We start from the raw sequence: 19228 nt of genomic DNA on the forward strand, positions 1-19228 counted from the left end.
ATTGTTCAGCCCAGGTGTCGTGGAAGTGCCTCCTCTATAAGAACCAACGGTTTCGATGGGGAACGTAAGAAAGGCACAGGTGGGGGTCCAGCTCCATGACCCCACAGGAACTCACCAGAGATAGCATGGGTAGCAGACACTCAGTGCTAAGTGGGTGGAGCAGGGGTTCAGGAAGGAAGCGTGACCATAAGATGGCGCTTTGAGGGACAGAGAGAGATATAAACGGACTTGGTAGATGAGTATGGTACAGATGTGCAAAGATGTCAGTGAGAGGTGCTCTCCGAAGACAGGACCTCATGACAAAGATGTGGGTAGAGAGGTGGAGGCCAGGTTGAGGATACTGAGTCTTCCTGCAGGGCTGTGGTTAAGGCTGAGCTGTGGTGGGCGCTGCCTCTGGGAAGCTTGATGAAACCAACCTAGGGGGTGGAGGAATGAGGGCCTTGAAAGACGGGCTGAGAACTATATCCTGAAGCCACAAAAACCTTTAGCATTGAAAGAAATGCACTCCCCTTCCTTGTATAGTGGGAAAGCATGAAAAATACAGCTGCCTCCTTTGTCCTTAGAAATTGCACAATATCCACAATATCCTCTGGCTAGAAGACTGTCCCTCATATCACCTTTCCCATTCTAAGCCAGGTTCCCTCATCCACACAGAGGAAGAAAGAAAGAAATCAAATTCATTAAAATACTTTTGGACTCATCACTGAATTATTTCAGAGAGCCCTGGTTTTTCTCCCTTCCCATGACTTAAGGATCATGGTTTATTTCTGTTTCAGTACTTTTCTTGAAAAAAAATTATAGCCACTATGATCTGGGATTAAAGAGTTTAAAAAGTGATAGCTAGGAAGACCCTATTCACTCAGTGTCATCTGTTTCCTGCTTCCTCCTGTGCGTATACATACACTCGTCCACATTCAATCTTCCCACCTCAATAGTGAGCAAGTCCAGTACTTCTGTTTCTGGAAATCACTTTGGACTTACACTTTGGCTCCTAGAAGGTCTTAATTAAAATGTGTGGCTGAAGGAGTTTATGCACACATGTACACACATAGCACATATCCAAGCAGCAGTTCGCCCTCCTGCCAAAAACACACATCCCACAACATAAAATCCATGTGTCCCTTCTTGGTTTGGGTCTCACAACAGCCTCAGATCCTGGGACGGTGAAGCTGATGCAAGGTGGGGAGGGTACCACCCTCTGAGTGCTACCCTGGCCCTTTCCAGACAGACACTTTCACCGTCTGTGCCATTGACCTGGGGCCCCTGACCAAGATTCGGATTGGCCATGACAACGCAGGCGGCAGCAAAGCAGGATGGTTCCTGGACAGAGTAGACATAACCGACATGAACAATGAGACCACGTGAGTGGGGCTGGAGGGGAAGGAGGACAGGTCATGCCTGCCACTAAGATAGTCTTGGAATGAGGGCTGAGGGTGGGGTGGCTGTGATGCCTGAGGGTGAGGGTGGGGTGGCTGTGATGCCTGAGGGTGGAGGTAGTAGGGGGGCTGTAATGTAGGTTTGGTCCATGTAACTGGCTAGATGGGCATTGCCTCCCTCCCTTCCCTCTCATTGGGCTGCCCCCCGAGTTCCTTGCCATCTCAAGTAGCAGTCTGATAGAATATCCAATCCAGTTCTTGAGGTCTATCAACTCAGAAAGTTGGGTTTTCCTTCCCTGCCAGACCATCACTGGCCCACTCTCCATGGCCAGACTTAGTCACCTATATGTCTCTCCAGATATAAAGTGACTTCCAGTACATTGTTCTAATGTTCTAGGCCACCTGTAAAGGCCAGATAGTAAATATTTTAGGCTTGGGGGCCACTCAGTCTCTGTCACACCTGCCTGACCTTTGCAGGAGGAAAGCAGCTGTAGATGATTCCTAAATGAGGGGCTGTGGCTGTGCTCCAGTAAAGCTTATGGACATTGAAACTGGAATGTCATGTCATTTTCACATGTTGCAAAATACCGTTGTTCTTTAGATTTCCCCCCAACCATTTAAAAATGTAAAATCCATGCTTAGTGTGTGGAATGTACATCAGCAAGAGGTGGCCAGCTTTGGCCCACAGGCCCACTGTGAGCTAGGTTGGAAAGGGGGTACTTTCCTCCTGACAGGTGAAGGATCACCCCCAAGGGAAATACAACTATAGCCTCAGAATCAAATTGTGCCAGAACCAGGACCAGGACTTCAGACCATCAGTGATGAATGTGCTATGCAGTATTTCTAGCAATAGACCCCATTGCCTCTTGGGATGTGCTGGAGGCAGGGGAGAGGCAGAGGGGAAAGCAAGGAAGATCCTAAGTGGGTGTTGTTGCTGCCCAGGGCCTGCCAGTGCCTGGGATGTAGCGGACACCCAATAAAAACATATTTGTAATGTAAACAACTTCTTGGCCTTTAGCCTGGTGTCTCTGGGAGCATGTTCTCTTCCTGGCTTTCCTCTATGCAGGGTAGGGGGTGAGGAGGCTCACCCCTCTTCCCACCTCCTTCCTGCCCCACCAGCCCAAGAGTTTGCTCCAGATGGGAACACAGGCACAGCTCTCACATGGCCTGACATCATGGATTTCTATGAGGCCGTCGTGATGGTGCCAAAGAGCCATTAGACAATCCCATGCTGGGATCCAGGGTCCTGACCTGGGGTAGGTCCTCTGCCAGGAACTGGCCAGGTTACCCTGAACAAGTTGCTCCATCCTCATGGCCTTTCATTTGCTCTTTGGATACATGGGCTTAATGATGCCAGCCCAGCTTACTTCTCCAGATGTTCTGAAAATCTAAGGCATTTAAGCTGAAAAAGATAAGTGTTGCAGAAAACGTAGGGACAGGGACAAACTGTGAACATTGCTGCTTCCCCTTGCAGCTCTGTTAGGGTCAGTTAAATCTGTTCCATTGATTTAGCATTTCTGGGCCAGCCCAACAATTTTTAAATTATTATAGTTTTATAATCTCTTTTTAATATCTGTCACTACTTGGCTTCTTTCATTATTCTTCAAAAATATTAGCTAGTCTTACCTTTTTAAATTAAGACATTATATGATTTGAAAAAACTATTGGACTTTTGATTGCTATGCCATTAAATGTATGTGTGGGGAACTGCATATTTAAAATATTAAGTGCCACCCGCAAGGTACACACTTCCATTTACCCAAGAGTTTCTTTAGGTATCTCAGTAATGCTTTACAATTTTCTACACACAGCTGCTACACATTCCTGTTAAGTTTACAACCAGGTATTTTAGTTTTATCACTCTTGGGAATGGAACCCCCTCATTACTCATCTCTCTTCCTCCCCATCCTTTTTCCCTCCTTTCTCCACTCCTTGCTCCCCTCATTGCCTCCTCTTCCTCACCCTTCTTTCCTGTTGTGTGTTTATATGTCTTCATTTCCTTGTATTGAAGCCACAGTAAGGGCTCCATGTGCAACCCTCTCTGCTAAAGTAGTCTGGCTAACAGATTAGCTCCAGAAAGGGTTGGGGCAGTCCCCAGGAGCCCCTCTTCACTAGATGCCTCCAATATGACCCTGATTGAGGGTCAGCTGTGCCCCGGGCTCTGCTACACAGCATTTTCAATGGGTTGTCTGGAGACTCACCCCCACATTTGTTCTCTGCAAAAGGTAAGTGACACTGCTGGGGTGATTACTAGGCTAGGTAGGATGGGGGCAATGTCATGGAGGGCAGACAGGGGAGCATTAGGGCTCCCCACTGAGGGCCACTAATTTCTCAACCCATGACTACTCCTTCATGAGACCTTTCCACGGAGATATTCCCAACCTCTCCTCCTTCCCCACCCCCACAGGTACTACTTCCCATGCCAACGCTGGCTGGCAGTGGAGGAGGATGATGGCCAGGTGTCCAGGGAGCTGTTGTCAGTGGATGAGTCCTATGTGCTGCCGCCGAGCGAGGACGAGGAGGGTGGGGGTGGTGGTGAAAACAACGCCCTCGACAACATGGGCCTGGAGCAGAAAGGTTTCCTCAACTAGGGCTGATTTCTTCCCTCCAGCATCCCTCCCCTTTGCCTCTGCCCCATCCTAGGTCTCCATCTTCCCTCCTTCCCCTGTGAACTCTGGATACTTCTTCCTCTGGCATCCTATCTGTACTGCCCTCTCATTCTCCCATGGCAAGAATGGGGAGGTGGGTGAGCATATTCATACATGTCCAGCATAAGCCTGGCTATGTACAGAAAAAAGGTATGGAATGAAATAGAATATGAGAGGATAAGGTAGGGTAGGATAGAATAGAATAGAATAGAATAGAATAGAATAGAATAGAATAGAATAGAAGAGAATAGAATAGAATAGAAGAGCTGGTTCTGACTTGGCCTTGTATTCTCCCTTCCAGGCACATTAGAGGCCCTTAATACATTTTGTCAAGAAAAAGAATGAACTTTCAAGAGTTCTGTGGTGTTTATGCTCCCTTCCTTGCAACTCAAATTCCTAAAAGTCTTCCAAACCTGGAGGAGTCAGACTAAGGTTTCTAGATGATGAGCCTCTGACCCTCACAGTCACCCAAGTCTCCCCTAAGCATCCTACAACTCTATTGGTTGAGGGCTTCCAGTGTGAGTTGGAGGTAAGGGAGACCTCACCTCTGCCTTCAGGATGTTTCCAGACTAAAGGCAACAGCAGAGCAACACATCCTGCAAGCACAGTGATTCATAGGAATGGTCAACATGAACATAGAAACACACTCAGTATGTTTCTCTCTCCTTCCTGCAGGGGAGGAGCCATCTGCCACTCACTTCTCCACACTCCTCCCCTGCAGATAAATCTACCACATTCCAAGTGACCATAAAGACTGGGGACAAGAAGAATGCAGGCACAGATGCCAATGTCTTCATTACGCTCTTTGGTACACAAGACGACACTGGTAAGAAAACAGTGCAGGTCTGAGGTTCACCCACATTATCCCCAGAGAGACTGGAAGACTCAGCAGAATGTTCCAAGGAAATCCTGGTCCTCCCTCCCTCCCCCTTCCTCTTTTAAAAAAATCCCTTTTAAGAATCCCCCTTTATCATTTTATTGTATTTTATCATGGGAAGAACACTTAGCATGAGATCTATCCTCTTAAACTTTGTATGTGCAATACATTATTGTTGGCTATAGGTATGTGTTGTACGGCAGATCTCTAGAATTTATTAATCTCACTAATCTGAAACTTTATCCCTGTTGATTAATAATTCCCCATCCACCCCTTTTGACATTTGAGGAAACCAAACCTCAGAAAATTAAACCATTTGCCCAAAGCCGCCCAGATGTTAAGTGGCAAAACCAGGCATTGGACCAAGGTCTGTCTGTTAAGAGTCTGCGAATATCAGACTTTCTACCTGGAGAGGGCTCAGAGCTGGGACTTACAGGGGTAAAGGAACTTGAAGACAATGTGGTACATGCTGAGGCCGGAGGGGATGGCAATAATATTGAGACCACCTCCGATTTCAGACTGATGCCACAGCCAAGGTCCCAGGACAGATTGCATATGTGAGATGGCTGGTAGGGGGCATTGGAAGCCATGCCTTCCACATGCCCCGCCCTTCAGGGGAGCCCCTGTTTCCCCAGGGAACATGGGGAAGGTGGCTTTCTCACTGGCTTCTCCCCAGGTGTAGAGACATGAGGGGTATGGAAGGAGAGCAGCTGTTGACTTAGGGCCCCACCACTTTCTCCTGGATGATCTCAGACAAGGCACCTGGCCTGTGGGTGTGTCTCCTTTTCTTTAAATACAAACTGGAAGCAAACATACATACCTCAGAGGGTTATTGGGAAGCTCAATAAAGAGATACCCACCAAAATAAAATATTCCAAAGGTGCCCAGTGGGTGGTACTTGCACAGTCTAAAGCTGATGAAAATTCAAAAGTTGGTCATTATGAGGAAAGACTAAAAGGGTTGGGCAGACTAGGTTGGAAAGGTCTCAGGGCCAGCCAGTCATGCTGAGGTCATTTGGTTGACAGGAATGGCCCTCCTGAAATCCTCCAAGACCAATAGCAACCCGTTTGAGAGGGACAGCATCGATGTCTTCACAGTGGAAGCGCTGGACCTGGGAGATCTATGGAGAGTCAGGATCGGCCATGACAACTCAGGTCTGGCTTCCCTCCCTCTGCTCCCTGTGAAGAACTTAGGGACCACAGACAGGTCCCAGTGTGTGTCTGGGAAAGAATCTGGGGGAAATTTGGATGTTATCTGCCTTTCATAATTACACAGCTTCCTAAATCCCTGCAGCCCAGTGGAGCCCTGGCTGCATGCAGGATTCTGATCTAATTGGTCTGGGGTGGGGTCTGGACACTGATGATTTAAAATACTTTCCTTAAACCCCCACCCCCAGTAATTTTAATGTGCAGTCAGATTTGAGAATCCCCGATCTAGCTCAGTGGCTCTGAAATTTGAGTGTGTATCAGAACCACCTGGAGGACTTATTAAAACAGATTTCTAGGTCCTATCCCCAGAGTCTTTGATTCAGCAGGTCTGGGTGGGGTCCAAGAGTTCATATTTCTCACATGTGATGCTCAGGCTGCTGGTCTGGGGACCCCACTCTGAGAACCACTGACCTAGCCAATTCTTTCTAGAAGCCACTGACACTACTACTAAAGGATGTGCCCAAGTTTGTTCTTTCTCAGTAAAATTGGATTCATTTACTTGGTATTCAAACCATGTCTTCTAAGCCCACAGAAGGAGGCCCTCTTCTCAGCACCTGGGGCTGAGGGGCTGGGTTCTCTGATTGGCTGCTATAGCCTTTGTAAGCCTGAGAACTCCTTTTCCCAGGAAGAAACATTGATCCTTCACTGATTTCCCTTCTCTTCGTGAATCACAAACTGAGGCCAGGGAGCTGCCATGGGGTGGCAGTCTCTTTCTGGCACCTCTGGGTTCCCTGTTTGGAGTGCCTTCCACCCTGGACAGTGTCCTTGCTTCCCTCCCCTCAGACTCTGCCCTCCTGTCATCTCTTCTCCATGCTCCTTTGCTCTTGCTAATGCCACTGACAGCAGCCCGGAGTGTGATCCAGCGCCAGCTGGGTACGTGTTTTTACAGGCATCATTTTAGCAATGCTTCACGCAAAAGGGATGACCCGTTCATGGTGGAGCTGCAGGCATCAGCCATTGAGTAGAGAAGGACGTGTGGAGTCCCTGACATTACCGATAGGAAACCACCATATCGAAGTCCTTGATGGGTTCTGTGTCTCCTCTCCCTCCCTCCAGGCAAGGCTCCAGGCTGGTTTGTAGAGTGGGTAGAGGTGGACGCCCCATCTCTTGGAAAGTGCATGACGTTCCCCTGCGGCCTCTGGCTAGACAAGAATGAAGAAGACGGTGCCATCGTCAGGGACCTCTTCCACGAGGAGCTTCAGACGAGGCTGTACACACCATGTAGGAACCACACACAGCAAGACTGGCCCTGTTTCCAGATCCCATCACCCACCCTCGCAACGCAGTTCCAGCCCCTCCTCCAGTGTCCACTCTGGGCCAGGCTGACCTGGGAGACTGGGTCTCTTGCTCCTTTTCCAAACTCTCTGGGTCCTGTGAAGGCTGTGGGCTGAGCCCTGGACCCAGGAAAGAAAATATGGGACTTATTCCAAACTCCACCCCAAACTGGCTGGTGAGAACAGGCAGAAAGCCTGGCCTCTCTGGAGCTCAGTTTCCCCGTCTGCCAAAACAGAGATATTAGAGCAGGATGGTTGTAAGACCCCAAGAGGAAGAATGATAAAGGTCTAACTGTGAGGTCTTATCATCAACCCCATCACCTGTCCCCATTCCAGTCATTACATGCTGGGGAGTCACCCTATAAGATTTTATCCTGACTGGGGACAAATCAAAAAGAAGGTAAATGTAATTTCTTTTACCACCAAAGGAAGAGAGGAAGGGAAATAATTGGGTGAAGTTTTGACACTTTGCTCCTCTATCATCATCAGAAAGTATGTATTAAATGTTTCTATACATATAGGTAAATACTAGGTACTGGAACTCAAACTGAAGTCAACCAAACTATTAAAAACTGTCTGAATATTCTAAAATCTGAACTAAGCCCAGAGAGTACAATTTTTTTAAATCAAATAATTAGCTGTGTTAAAATATTTCCCTCCACGCAACTCATACTTAGTATAAATCAGTTATCAAAAAGATTTTTAAAAAATCTTTTGCCTACAGCAATTAAACTGGCAATAGTCAGATCGTCAAAATACTTCCCAGTCTAAAGCCTAAAATAAAGTGACATTTTCTTCTAGTAAAGTCCCTGCATAGACAAAGCAAATTCTAGGTCCAGCCCCTGCCCCAGGACTGGCCTGCAGCCTAGACAGACACACCGCCCGGCAGATGCACACAGCTGGCGGCAGCGTTGGGTGGGAACCTTCAGGACAGAAGTGCTCAGTTCTCCCTTTGAGCCTAGGACAGGCCTTGCTCTTTACAGAAGAGAACAAGAAGAATTTGTATGGCCTGACCTTGAATACATTCAGTTCGAGCCTAATATTAAAATTGAGCCATCTGCCCTTTGTCCTGCATTCACATTTGTCAAAAAGGGGGGAAAAAGGGCAGGAAAGACTTGACTTACAGACCGATGAGCTATGGAGGCCCCTTCAAAGTGCAGCTCTCCCCAGGTGGGGACACAGGGAGGAGCCTGCTGCCCAGAACCCACTGCCCTGATAGGGAATGTCCTGGGGCCCAAAGCCAGGAGCTCCAGGGGCTGGGGGGCCGTGGCTCAGGAATGGTGGGAACAGGGCCCAGGCATCCTCATCGGGGCCTGGAAGGACCCAGGGCAGTTCATCAAGGCTGCCAATACACGTGAAACCACACGGTAGAGGCATATCAATGAAGAAGGGAGCTGTTGTCATGCCTGACCTCATAGGCTTCAGGGGGGAGGTGGGACACAGCCCGGAGCCCCGAATGTCAGCATCGTGCCACGTCAGGGCTGGGAGGAACCTCAGTTTTCAACCTATGTTCTGAGGATCCCAGGTGTTGAAGGGGTGTCTGAGGGCAGCTGGTGGGAGGAGGGGGCTGAGAAGGGACAGTCCTCCGCCCCCCAATTCATGCCATTCAGAGAAGCAACTTAGCTTTAAAAAGTCAAGTGTTTTTTTCTGAATATTCTTGATACATGTATTTATACAAATTCTACAGTTAAGGAAACTGAAAGCCACAGATCTATCTAGTTAAACCCCCTCATTTTCTAGGCAAGGAAACTGAGGCACAAAGAAGCATAACCACTTGCCCAAGGACACACAGCAACGCAGTGGCAGGGGCAGAACTAGAAACCAGGAAGCGAATCAGAGCCCAGGCCCAGGAAAATGGGTGGAGGGTGAGCTGTTCCTGCCAGACATTTTCCAGAGCTTTTCCCACTGCCACCTAGTCTCGGGGAAGCTCAAACCCATTGCCAGCTTCTCTGCTCAAGGCCTCACAAGCCGTAGGCTATGGTGAAGCCCAAGAGAACTAAGAAGGGGGACCCCATGCTGCAGAGAGAGCACCTCCATTATTGCCTGGGGGCCTGGAAGAGCTGGGACATGTTTCCCCTTAACCCACTGTCCAGGCCCCCACTGCTTAGGCCGCTCCTCCCCGTGGCTTGTGGGTAGGCATCAGTACTCACTCCAGTTCATGACAATAGCACCCATAGAGGTTGGCTGCACAGGATTTGGGGTCGGACATTTCTGGGTTCAAGTTCAAGTTCCACCACTGACCGGCCATATGGTGACCTGTGGGTAGTTGCTTCACCTCCCTGGGCCTTGGTTTTCTCATTTGTAAAATTCAGTACAACAATACCTACTCCACAGGGTCACTCTGAAGGTGACATGAGATAAGGAATATAAAATGCTTAATACTTACTCAGTGAACGATAATGATTACTATTACAAATATTATTACTATAGTTTCACAGCAAGGTAACCATGACAATAAATGAAAAGCAAATTCCTCCTCTGGAGAAGGCTGTGCCACCTGTGAGGAGGTGACTTCTACAGCGACTCCTTTCAAGGTCAAGATCATAGGATAGGGTACATTTCCTCTTGAACTCTTCTCTGGGTTTTCAATGTGACCCATAGTAAACATACATATTTATATACAAACTAGAGGCCCAGTGCACAGATTTGTGCACTGGTGGGGTTCCTTGGCCTGGCCTGTGGGGATTGGGCCGAAACCAGCTATCCGACATCCCCGAGGGGTCCCGGATTGCAAGAGGGCGCAGGCCAGGCTAAGGGACCCCATCGGTGCATGGTCAGGCTGGGAAGGGACCGCAGGAGGGCTCCAGGGCATGTCCGGCCCATCTTGCCCAGTCCCAATTGGCTGGACCCCAGCAGCAAGCTAAGCTACTGGTTGGAGCGTCTGCCCCCTGGTGGTCAGTGTGTATCATAGAACAGTCGAACGGTCGAACACTTAGCATATTAGGCTTTTATTATTATGGATGTGATAAATTAAAATGCCACCAAAACAATGTTACGTCACTGTGAAATAGCACATGAAGGTCAGGTCCCTGGGCAGCAGCATCTCCTGGGAGGCGGTCTGGGGCAGTGGTGCTGTGAAGAACTTGACCTTGCCTGTGTTTGTTTTCTATTCTCACTTCCCCTCTGGCTTTCCCCTAGTTGTCCCTTACGAGATCACCATCTACACCAGCGATGTCTTTGCCGCCGGGACAAACGCCAACGTCTTCATCGTCATTTATGGCTGCGATGGCCTGTGCACCGAGCAGAAGAACCTGTGCACCAACAAGCGGGAGCAGAAGATGTTCTTTGAGAGGAAGTCTGCCTCCCGCTTCATTATGGAGGTATGTGGGCTCAGCAGGCTCCGGGGAGCCAGGCCTGGGGGGTGAGGTGGGCCCAGAAGACCAGTGAGTAGACGGAGCCCTGCACTCAGAGGTAGGCATGTCTGGAGGGCTGCTGTTAGAGAGAAAGACGGGCACTTCATCAACCTCTCTTGGTATCAATACATCCAAGAATCTGGGAGGAGGGTGAGCCTCGCCCTGTCCCTCAGAACTGGTGTCAGGATCAAAGGCTTTGGGTTGGGGCGCCAGGTGGGGGGGAGGGGTGTCTGTAGGATGCTGTAAGAACCTATCAGGAAGACATCTGACTTTCTGGTGGTGGTCAGGGGGCTTCCCTGAGGAAGTGATCCTTGAGCTAAGACCTGAATGATGAGGTAGAGTAGACACTAATTTATGTAAAGAAGAGGAAAGGGAGGGGCAGGGAAAGCATGTGCAAGGGCCCTGTGGCAAGAAAATGTAAAATCTAAGGGACTGGAATTTGAGGGATATAGAAGATGAATGACTAAAGGGGGAGGGGACTCTTGGGGAGCCAAGGAGAAGGTCAGGCTGGCAAGACAGGGCATGGGTAGAACCAGAACTCACCTTCTGATGCCCAAGTCAAGTTCTCAGGCAGGAAATGAGCTGCTACAATGATAAGAAATGACAGGCAAGAAGATGGGCTCCGCCATGAAAAGAGGGGGCAGCCTCCCAGAGGTTGACTGAATGAAGGTGACTGAACTGAGACTAGGCTGCTTTTAAGTGGGGCGCATGAACAGGGCATATGTAGAGGAGAGTGGGGGCTGGCTTGGGGGGGCAGTGGGGATGTACTGGGGGAAAGTGAGCCCTGGAAGTTCAAAAGAACTCAAGGCTGGTGCCCTGGGAGGCAGGTTTTTGCTTGGGTTGTACTTTCTTGGACCTGTCAGCCAACATCTGGTGTGTTTTCTCCTTTCCAAAGCTAGAAGACGTGGGGGAAGTCATTGAAAAAATCCGGATTGGCCATGATAATACAGGCATAAATCCTGGATGGCACTGTTCCTATGTGGAAATCCGCAGGCTCCTCCCAGATAAAGATGTGAGTTTCTGATTGATCTGTCCTGCTGTTTGTTGTTGTTTTTTCCCCTTTCCAGAAGAGATTCCAGGTAGATTCATTATAAGAACCTGCAGCCTTATTAAGTTAAGATAAACGCTTCTGAAAAAAATTCCCTCAGTTCACTTCGAGTGCAGAAACTAGCTCAAGTCCCAGGTGGAATCTTTTAGAAATTGCTTTAGGGGTCAAGGAGGAGGGTCTGGGCAGCCAGTCTCTGCTCCCCATCCCAACCAAGGTCATGCTATTGCTGAGTGACCAAGACTGCCCTTCCTGCTACTCAAGGTCAACCTACAGACAGAAATCCACCTGAACAACTTGGAAAACATTCTGAAACTACAGAATTCTAAACCCAGGAGACAATCATAGCTGTGGATATGAGTGACTTGGTAGAAATTTAAAAATACACACCCCTCCCCTTACCCTTTGAATCTGAGTCTCTGGGATGGGGTTCAGATATTTATTTTTCAGTGACTCTGGGAGCTCCAACCTTCAAGAACCAACTGCTGATGTGGTTGTATAAGACTCAATCTGCTGGAATTGGGCAGGGCTGTGGCTTTTGCATTATCTATGGGCCTCCACGACCCTTGTCTTTGGTCCCCACGAGTGTTGACATGCTGATGAACCCCTGAAGTGGGCAGTTTCCTCATTAAGTGCTAATTTTTCTTTCTTCCTCACCCCAGGGTACAGAGACCGTGACTTTTGCTTGTGATCGGTGGCTTGCCACCTCGGAGGATGACAAGAAGACCATTCGAGAACTGGTTCCTTTTGACATCTTCACTGAGAAATACATGGCAGATGGATCCTTAAGGCAAATCTACAAGGAAGTGGAGGAGCCATTGGACAGTAAGTGTGGTGCCATCACTCTCATCACCTCCCTTGTAGGGCACCTGCCCTGTGCCAGGCAGAGCCTTTTCACCCAGGAGGAAGAGTCTATTATTACTTTCATTCAATGGAGGGGGCAACTGATGCTCACAGAAGTTACATAACTGCCAACGTTCCCACAGCTAATAAATGGCAGGTCTATTCTTCAGTCTCACTGCAGGGTTTGTACTCAAATCCTTTCCTGGTGATGATACATCCAGATGTGTGTTATCCTGTGCCTGCATTAACCTGGTCCTGTTCTCTCTTTTCTCTTGGTTTATTTGGCTACAATCTGTGGGGCTGGTCCCCTCTGCTCTTGCTCGGCAAGTTCATCCAATCAAGGATGAACCCCGAAGCATCTTGGAGTCAGTAACTGGGGCTGTTGTGTATTTGTTCTCAGGGGCTGGGTGCAGCTCCAGAGTGTCCAAGGTCATGGGTTTCTCTTCTGCTGTGCCAGTTAACTGGGCCCATTCCTTATGGCTGTGGTTTTCTCTGTAGGATTTGCATCAGCCGGATCACACTCTGTTCTTCTTCCATTGCTGTAGTACCACCATTTTCTTGTTCTTTTCCTACCTTTCTGAATGCTATTTCCCTTTCTCATGCCATGTGGCATTGCTCCAGGCTCAGTCCTCAGCCTTGTATTCTCCTTTCTTTCTACACTGTGTGAGTGTGAGTGAACACACACACACACACACACTTACACACACCCATCCTTCCTGGACCACATGGGTGGAGTCATACCTCTGTTTGGACCAGTGATGCCATTGTCCATGTCCACCCCCATGTTATTTACCACTGGTCAGCTGTGTCAAAAATCAACTTTACCTGCAAAAAACAGACTTTTTACCACTGATCACATACAAAAGAATACTTCTGTATTTTATCTTTGATACAAGATCAGAGATGCTCCGAAACCTTGGAAATGCAGCTTATGTTTGTTGCACTGCCTTCTTGAAAAAAAAAACTGGAATAAAATTCAAGATTACAGACCCCATATGGAACCAGAGGGATACAAAATAGCCCTAACATTTCCTTTCATCTGAGTTGCCACTGCCTAGCGATAAAAACAAGTGTTGCCTCAATAATGTGCCTTTCCATATTCATATTATTTTCTCTGACTTTTCTTTGTTTTTGCATCTGGGAGATAATTCCCTTTTGTATTTGCACCCAGAGGACACCCTGGGGAGCTGTCGCACTGGCCCCTTGGGCTGCTCTGTTTTAATAGCCTGGCGCAAACCTACTCTGTGCTTGGTTGTGTTTCTAGGGAAACTTCTTTCCACCGAGAGCTGTGCCGCCTGGGTGGGAATGGGAGGGAGGAGGATCCAGAAATAGCCAGATTTGACTGCACAGCCGCATTGCTCAACACTCAGAAGCGGAATCCGTTTTCCTAATTCCCAAAAGACTGGCGGGAGCAGTGGGGGTGGAAGAGGAGAGCAGGAGGGCATTTAGTCACAGTTCCTGGTGACATGGCACCCCACTCTGGGGCAAGGGCTCCTAGAAAATGTCCTGCCGGGTATGGAGCAGGGCTGGATGCACAGCCAGGAAACAAATGGAGAGAAAAATTGGGGTGGAGAAGGGGAAGGGGAGGAGAGTCAACTGTTATGTTTAAACTGTGACAAAATCCCTGCTGTGACTCATGTCAGTATTAACCAGACAGGCTTGGGTAACGTTGACTTTTAAACACCAAAGAGATGATTTTATTTGTGATGCAACACATGAAATGCTGAGCAGGTTCTGCACTGAGCTGAGTGGGGTGGGCATGGGGGGCAGGATGACTAGTCCTGGTTCCTGCCCCTGAGGGAGGCAGGCCTCTGAGAGCCATTCTCACAGTGCACCTGCGAGGTTTGGAGAGCAGAGTGCTGGGCGGGGCTATGCAGACAGGGCAGGTGGGTGGGGAGAAGTTGGAAAATAGGGTGCAAGGGGGATGGATCTCAGGTTTGGATGTGAGATTGTGACTGCGTTCTGGTCTAGGTGGGTGTGTCCCCTAGGTCAGCGGTTGCCAACCGGTGGTCCCTGGACCACTGGTGGTCCGTGAGGTCTGAAAGGTTGGCGACCGCTGCCCTAGGTGACAGAGGTGTGAACCCAGAGCACAGGAGGACACTGGGTTGGAGATATGGACTCATGGACCTCATGGAAGTCAGCACCCAGGGCTTGCAGGGTGAGAGCCAAGGGCAGCGGATAGGACCAGGTGACAGTGGCATGGGGATGGGGGCAGAAGATCAGGAGCCATAATGCTGCTCAAGAGGGAGCAGCCAGAGAGGCTGGAGGGGAGCAGGGGAGAAAATGCCGTGGAATCCTGGGAAAATGAAGGAAAGACTAGGAGCCATGCGTGGGCATGTATGCGTTCCATAGCCATGCTATGAGCAATTCGCATCACCTTACTTTTCTAAATTTAATTAAAAGTGGCTCCGAGCCCATTTGCAAGGTTGGTAAGAAAGTCCATCTCAGTCCCTGCACAGAGGGGGATCCCCTTCCAAGGGTCTTATAAGAATCCCGAGGCTACAGACGACGAAGCGCCCACAGGCAGGCAGTTCCCGAGTCTTTCCCCCAGAAGCCGTAGGGGGTGGATGGTTTGAGGGGTGCTGGGAGAAGCCTCCATCCTTTGAGTCTTTTTTTTTTAATCCTCACCCGAGGATATTTTCCATTGATTTTCAGAGAGAGTGGAAGAGAGAGGGAAAGACAGAGAGAAATATCGGTGTGAGAGAAACACATTGATCGGTTGCCTCTTGCAGGCGCACCACCAGGGCACCTGCTAGGGAGGAGCCTGCAACCGAGGTACATGCCCTTGACCAGCGCAGGCTGACACTATCCACTGAGCCAAACCGGGTAGGGCCATCTTTTGAGTCTTAGAGACCACCTTTGTCAGATCAGATGGGCAACTTCCCACTGGTGAATCCACGCGGAATTGAGCAAATAATAGGAAAACACTAACTCCTCCTTGAGCCCTGGGCCAGATGCCTGAACCTCCAGTTACCCCCAAACCTAAAGTGACGCCATCTTTTTTTCCCTTTGTCCGTCCCTCTGTCTGTTTCTCTGTCCATGTGCTGGTCCAGTTGTGCTGTACTCGGTGCAGATCTTCACAGGAAATGTTCCCGGGGCAGGAACGGACGCCAAGGTCTACATCACCATCTATGGAGACCTGGGGGACACCGGGGAGCGGTACCTCGGCAAGTCGGAGAACCGCACCAACAAGTTCGAGAGAGGGACGGTAGGAGGGCACACGAAGTTGACCCCCTTCCCTTCTCCTCCCCAGATAATATTCCACACATGAAACTGCCATAGTTATTTCCCTGTTCCCCAAGCGCTAAACACCGGATGGCTCCAAATTTTCCACTGTAACAATTATCCTGCAACAGACATCCTTGCTCACTTGAGAAAGTGTCCCCCCAGGAAGAGGAGTTGCTGTGTCATAAGGTGTGCTCATTGTTGCTCCAATGCACTCAGTCACTAGCCAGTGCCCCAACGCCTGCGCGAGTCCACACCTGCTCTCAGCCATGCACATTCACCTGCAATTCCTCAGCCCGAAGACTGGCCCACCCTGGCTGCCTGGATGGCCCAGTCCCCTATCGTCATCTTAATGCCACCACCTGGAGAGTCTTCCCAGCCCTGCCTCCAGCCCTACCACAGGTGGTCACTTCCACCACCTGGGCTGTCCCAGGGAGGAATCCTGTAGTATTTAGCTCTGGGCTCCCGACTACACTCAGCACAGTGACTCAGCACATTTTTCAGAAGAAAAGTGCGTGTCACTCGAGGTTACCTGTCCCTCCTCCTCCTCCTCAGGCTCCTACCTGCCACGTTCAATTTGTGTTTTGACTGCACTTTACTCAAGGCCTAGAACTCCACCTCTCACTGAACAATCCCCAAAGAACCCAATTACCTGAGTGTAATGTCACTTTACTGAAGGCATAATCAGGCGCACAGAGGAAGGCTTTATGTCACACCCTACACAAACCCTCCTCAACCCCCACTTGAGATGATGTCCCCTGCACTCTCCTCAGCCTTGCCTCCACCAGAGCCTATACCCTGAAGGCTGGCCCTCCACTGCCTCCCAGCTTCCCCATGGAAATTTCAAGCCGCTCCCATCATTCAGAAGGACTCTACCTCATCCTCAGCTCTTACCCTCCAGCCTCCAACCTGAATTCATGCTGATACTCAACTAAGGATGCCCAGTTACCAGGACATCCCACCCCCCGCTCACACAGCTCATCGGGTCCATCTTCCAAATACCCACAGGGATTTTCCCAAAGGACCTGGATTGCAGAACAGGGCCACATGCAAGCAAGGCCTTGGAATACCAAACTCTCCGGGTTAGAGATTTGGGCCTGGAGGGCTCCCCAGCTGGGAAGGTCTGCTTAGCTTGACAATTGGGGGGTGTGGAAGGTGCTGGATGGACGGGGTTGGAGTGGAGGGAGGTGGGGAGCCCCCACCCAAGCCCCCACATCTGGACTCCCCAGGCCGACACCTTCATCATCGAGGCAGCCGATTTGGGCGTCATCTACAAGATTAAGCTCCGCCATGACAACACCAAGTGGTGCGCGGACTGGTATGTGGAGAAGGTGGATATCTGGAATGACACCAACGAGGACGAGTTCCTGTTCCTGTGCGGGCGCTGGCTGTCCCTGAAGAAGGAGGACGGGCGACTGGAGAGGCTCTTTTATGAGAAGGTGCGGGAAAGGCAGTGGGGGGGGCTGGACTCAGCCAGGCCTGCCCATCCTCACACCTGGGGGAGCCCCGAGGGAGGCAGGTGCGGCAGGTGGAGGGGGCCTGGTCGTGCTCTCCCCACAGGAGTACACGGGGGACCGGAGCAGCAACTGCAGCAGCCCGGCCGACTTCTGGGAGATCGCCCTGAGCTCCAAGATGGATGGTGTGGACATCGCCTCGGTGACGGGGCCCATGGCCAACTACGTCCAGGAGGGCCGGGGTAAGCCAAGCAGGCGCAGGACATGGAAATGTGTTTAAGATGTTCTCAGACAGGCCATGGCTTAGCTCCACCATTGTCTGTCTGACTCACTCCGAGCTGCGCCATGACAATACCAAGTGGGCAGACTTGGTGCTGACGGTGGCCTCGCTGATGAAGGTGTCTGATGCCTTATAATTTACACAGTTTTCACACCTACTGCCTATTTCCACCCCCACAACCCTGAGAGGTGAGAGGGGAGGGATTAGCCGCTGTACAGACGGGAAAACAAAGGCTAAGGGGAGTTAGAGTGATGATGTCCTTAACCCTCACTGATCCACCACCGGGAGGGGTCATCCTCAGCTCTGCCCTTACCCAGACTCTCGGGCTATAGATTCTGCCCAGGGCACCCGGGACAAGTCTCATCCGACAGAGCTGAACTGCAGCAGTGAGAACCCCTTCCTGTTCGTAGAGCATCACACGAAGGACTTGGCCACACAAACTTAAGGAGCAATGTGTTGGGGGTTGGGGAGAGGGGGAAGAAGTCCTGAACTGGGTTTTTTTGGAGATTTAAGTTCCACTTCTGGTTCTTACCATAATTCCATGGGGCCCTGGACAAGTTACTCTTTGGCTTCTGTTTTTCCCTCCTCCATAAAACAATATTATAATCCCCTGACCAATTCCTTTTTTCAACCAGATAAGGCAGTTCTATATTTGTCTATTGGACATTTAAATGGGCACTGCCTTTCTGCTCGGTTCTCTTAAGTATAGAGCGTGACACCACTATAGTCCTCTCCAGGAGACCACATGGTGGGTCTGTGGGGTTGAGCAGAGAGTGTCGATCATTTTATATTCTACCTTCTCACTATGTGAATAAATGACGGGAACCACGAGAAAGTGCCTCTCCTTGATTAAGCCACTGTGATCACCGTGGAAAGGTCAACAGGGCTCTCTTTATAAACATGGACCAAGGTGGTGGGCAGGTACAGAAAACAATACAGGTCATTGCAGTCAGAAAGGTCTAGCTTGGAAACTTTTCAAAGAGATATGGATTGCATAAGCTATAACCCACTACACCAGGGCAGTGTCTCCCAAGCTAGTGAGGAAGATGAGCCAGGAGAAGGGTTTTCAACTTGTATCAATAGTAACTGCCAGTGACAGAGACCTGGAGATAGTGACTTAAACAATGGAGGGATTTTTCTTTTCTCTCACATAGAAGTTCAAGGGTAGACAGTTGGTACTGAGATAGCAGCCCCAGTGAAGTCAGGGACCTAGGCTCTTTCAACTTAATCACTCTGGCAACCTCACAAGCGGCTTCCATCCTAAAGGTCGCCCATGGTTCCAAGGCGACTGCTGGAGCTCCAGCCATCACATCCACACCCCAAGCAAAATGAATGGAAGGGTAAGGGGCAAAAGGTGCTCCTCCCTGTTGAGTCAGACCCTTTAAAATAAATTATGCTGCCAGCCTTGTGTGGCTCAGTGGTTGAGTGTGTTGACCCATGAACCAAGAGATCACAGTTTGATTCCTGGCCAGGGCACATGCCCGAGCTGTGGGCTCTATTCCCAAGTAGGGGGCGTGCATGAGGCAGCAGATCAATGATTCTCTCTCCTTTTCCCTTCTCTTTCTCTCTCCTTTCCTCTCTCTAAAATAAATAAAAACCTATTTAAAAATAAAATAAAATTTCCCAACAACATCTGCTTACATAT

At 49.7% G+C, this 19228-nt stretch overlaps 1 protein-coding gene across 2 annotated transcripts in view; it reads left to right on the plus strand.

Moving 5' to 3' along the window:
* Positions 1-19228, plus strand: part of LOXHD1 (lipoxygenase homology domains 1) — a 103455-nt gene that overhangs the window by 55919 nt on the left and 28308 nt on the right. The window contains exons 21-31 of one of the 2 annotated variants that reach the window (XM_005865741.2): positions 1225-1361; positions 3784-3953; positions 4746-4850; positions 5927-6055; positions 7166-7330; positions 10522-10703; positions 11632-11748; positions 12444-12606; positions 15678-15832; positions 17079-17288; positions 17410-17545. In XM_005865741.2, the coding sequence (XP_005865803.2) occupies positions 1225-1361; positions 3784-3953; positions 4746-4850; positions 5927-6055; positions 7166-7330; positions 10522-10703; positions 11632-11748; positions 12444-12606; positions 15678-15832; positions 17079-17288; positions 17410-17545 (1669 nt within the window). Of the gene's footprint in view, positions 1-1224; positions 1362-3783; positions 3954-4745; positions 4851-5926; positions 6056-7165; positions 7331-10521; positions 10704-11631; positions 11749-12443; positions 12607-15677; positions 15833-17078; positions 17289-17409; positions 17546-19228 lie in introns of those variants that run through there. The other variant, XM_014539272.1, reaches the window with a different exon arrangement.

Source organism: Myotis brandtii, unplaced genomic scaffold, assembly GCF_000412655.1.
Source record: "Myotis brandtii unplaced genomic scaffold, ASM41265v1 scaffold212, whole genome shotgun sequence".
NCBI lineage: Eukaryota > Metazoa > Chordata > Mammalia > Chiroptera > Vespertilionidae > Myotis > Myotis brandtii.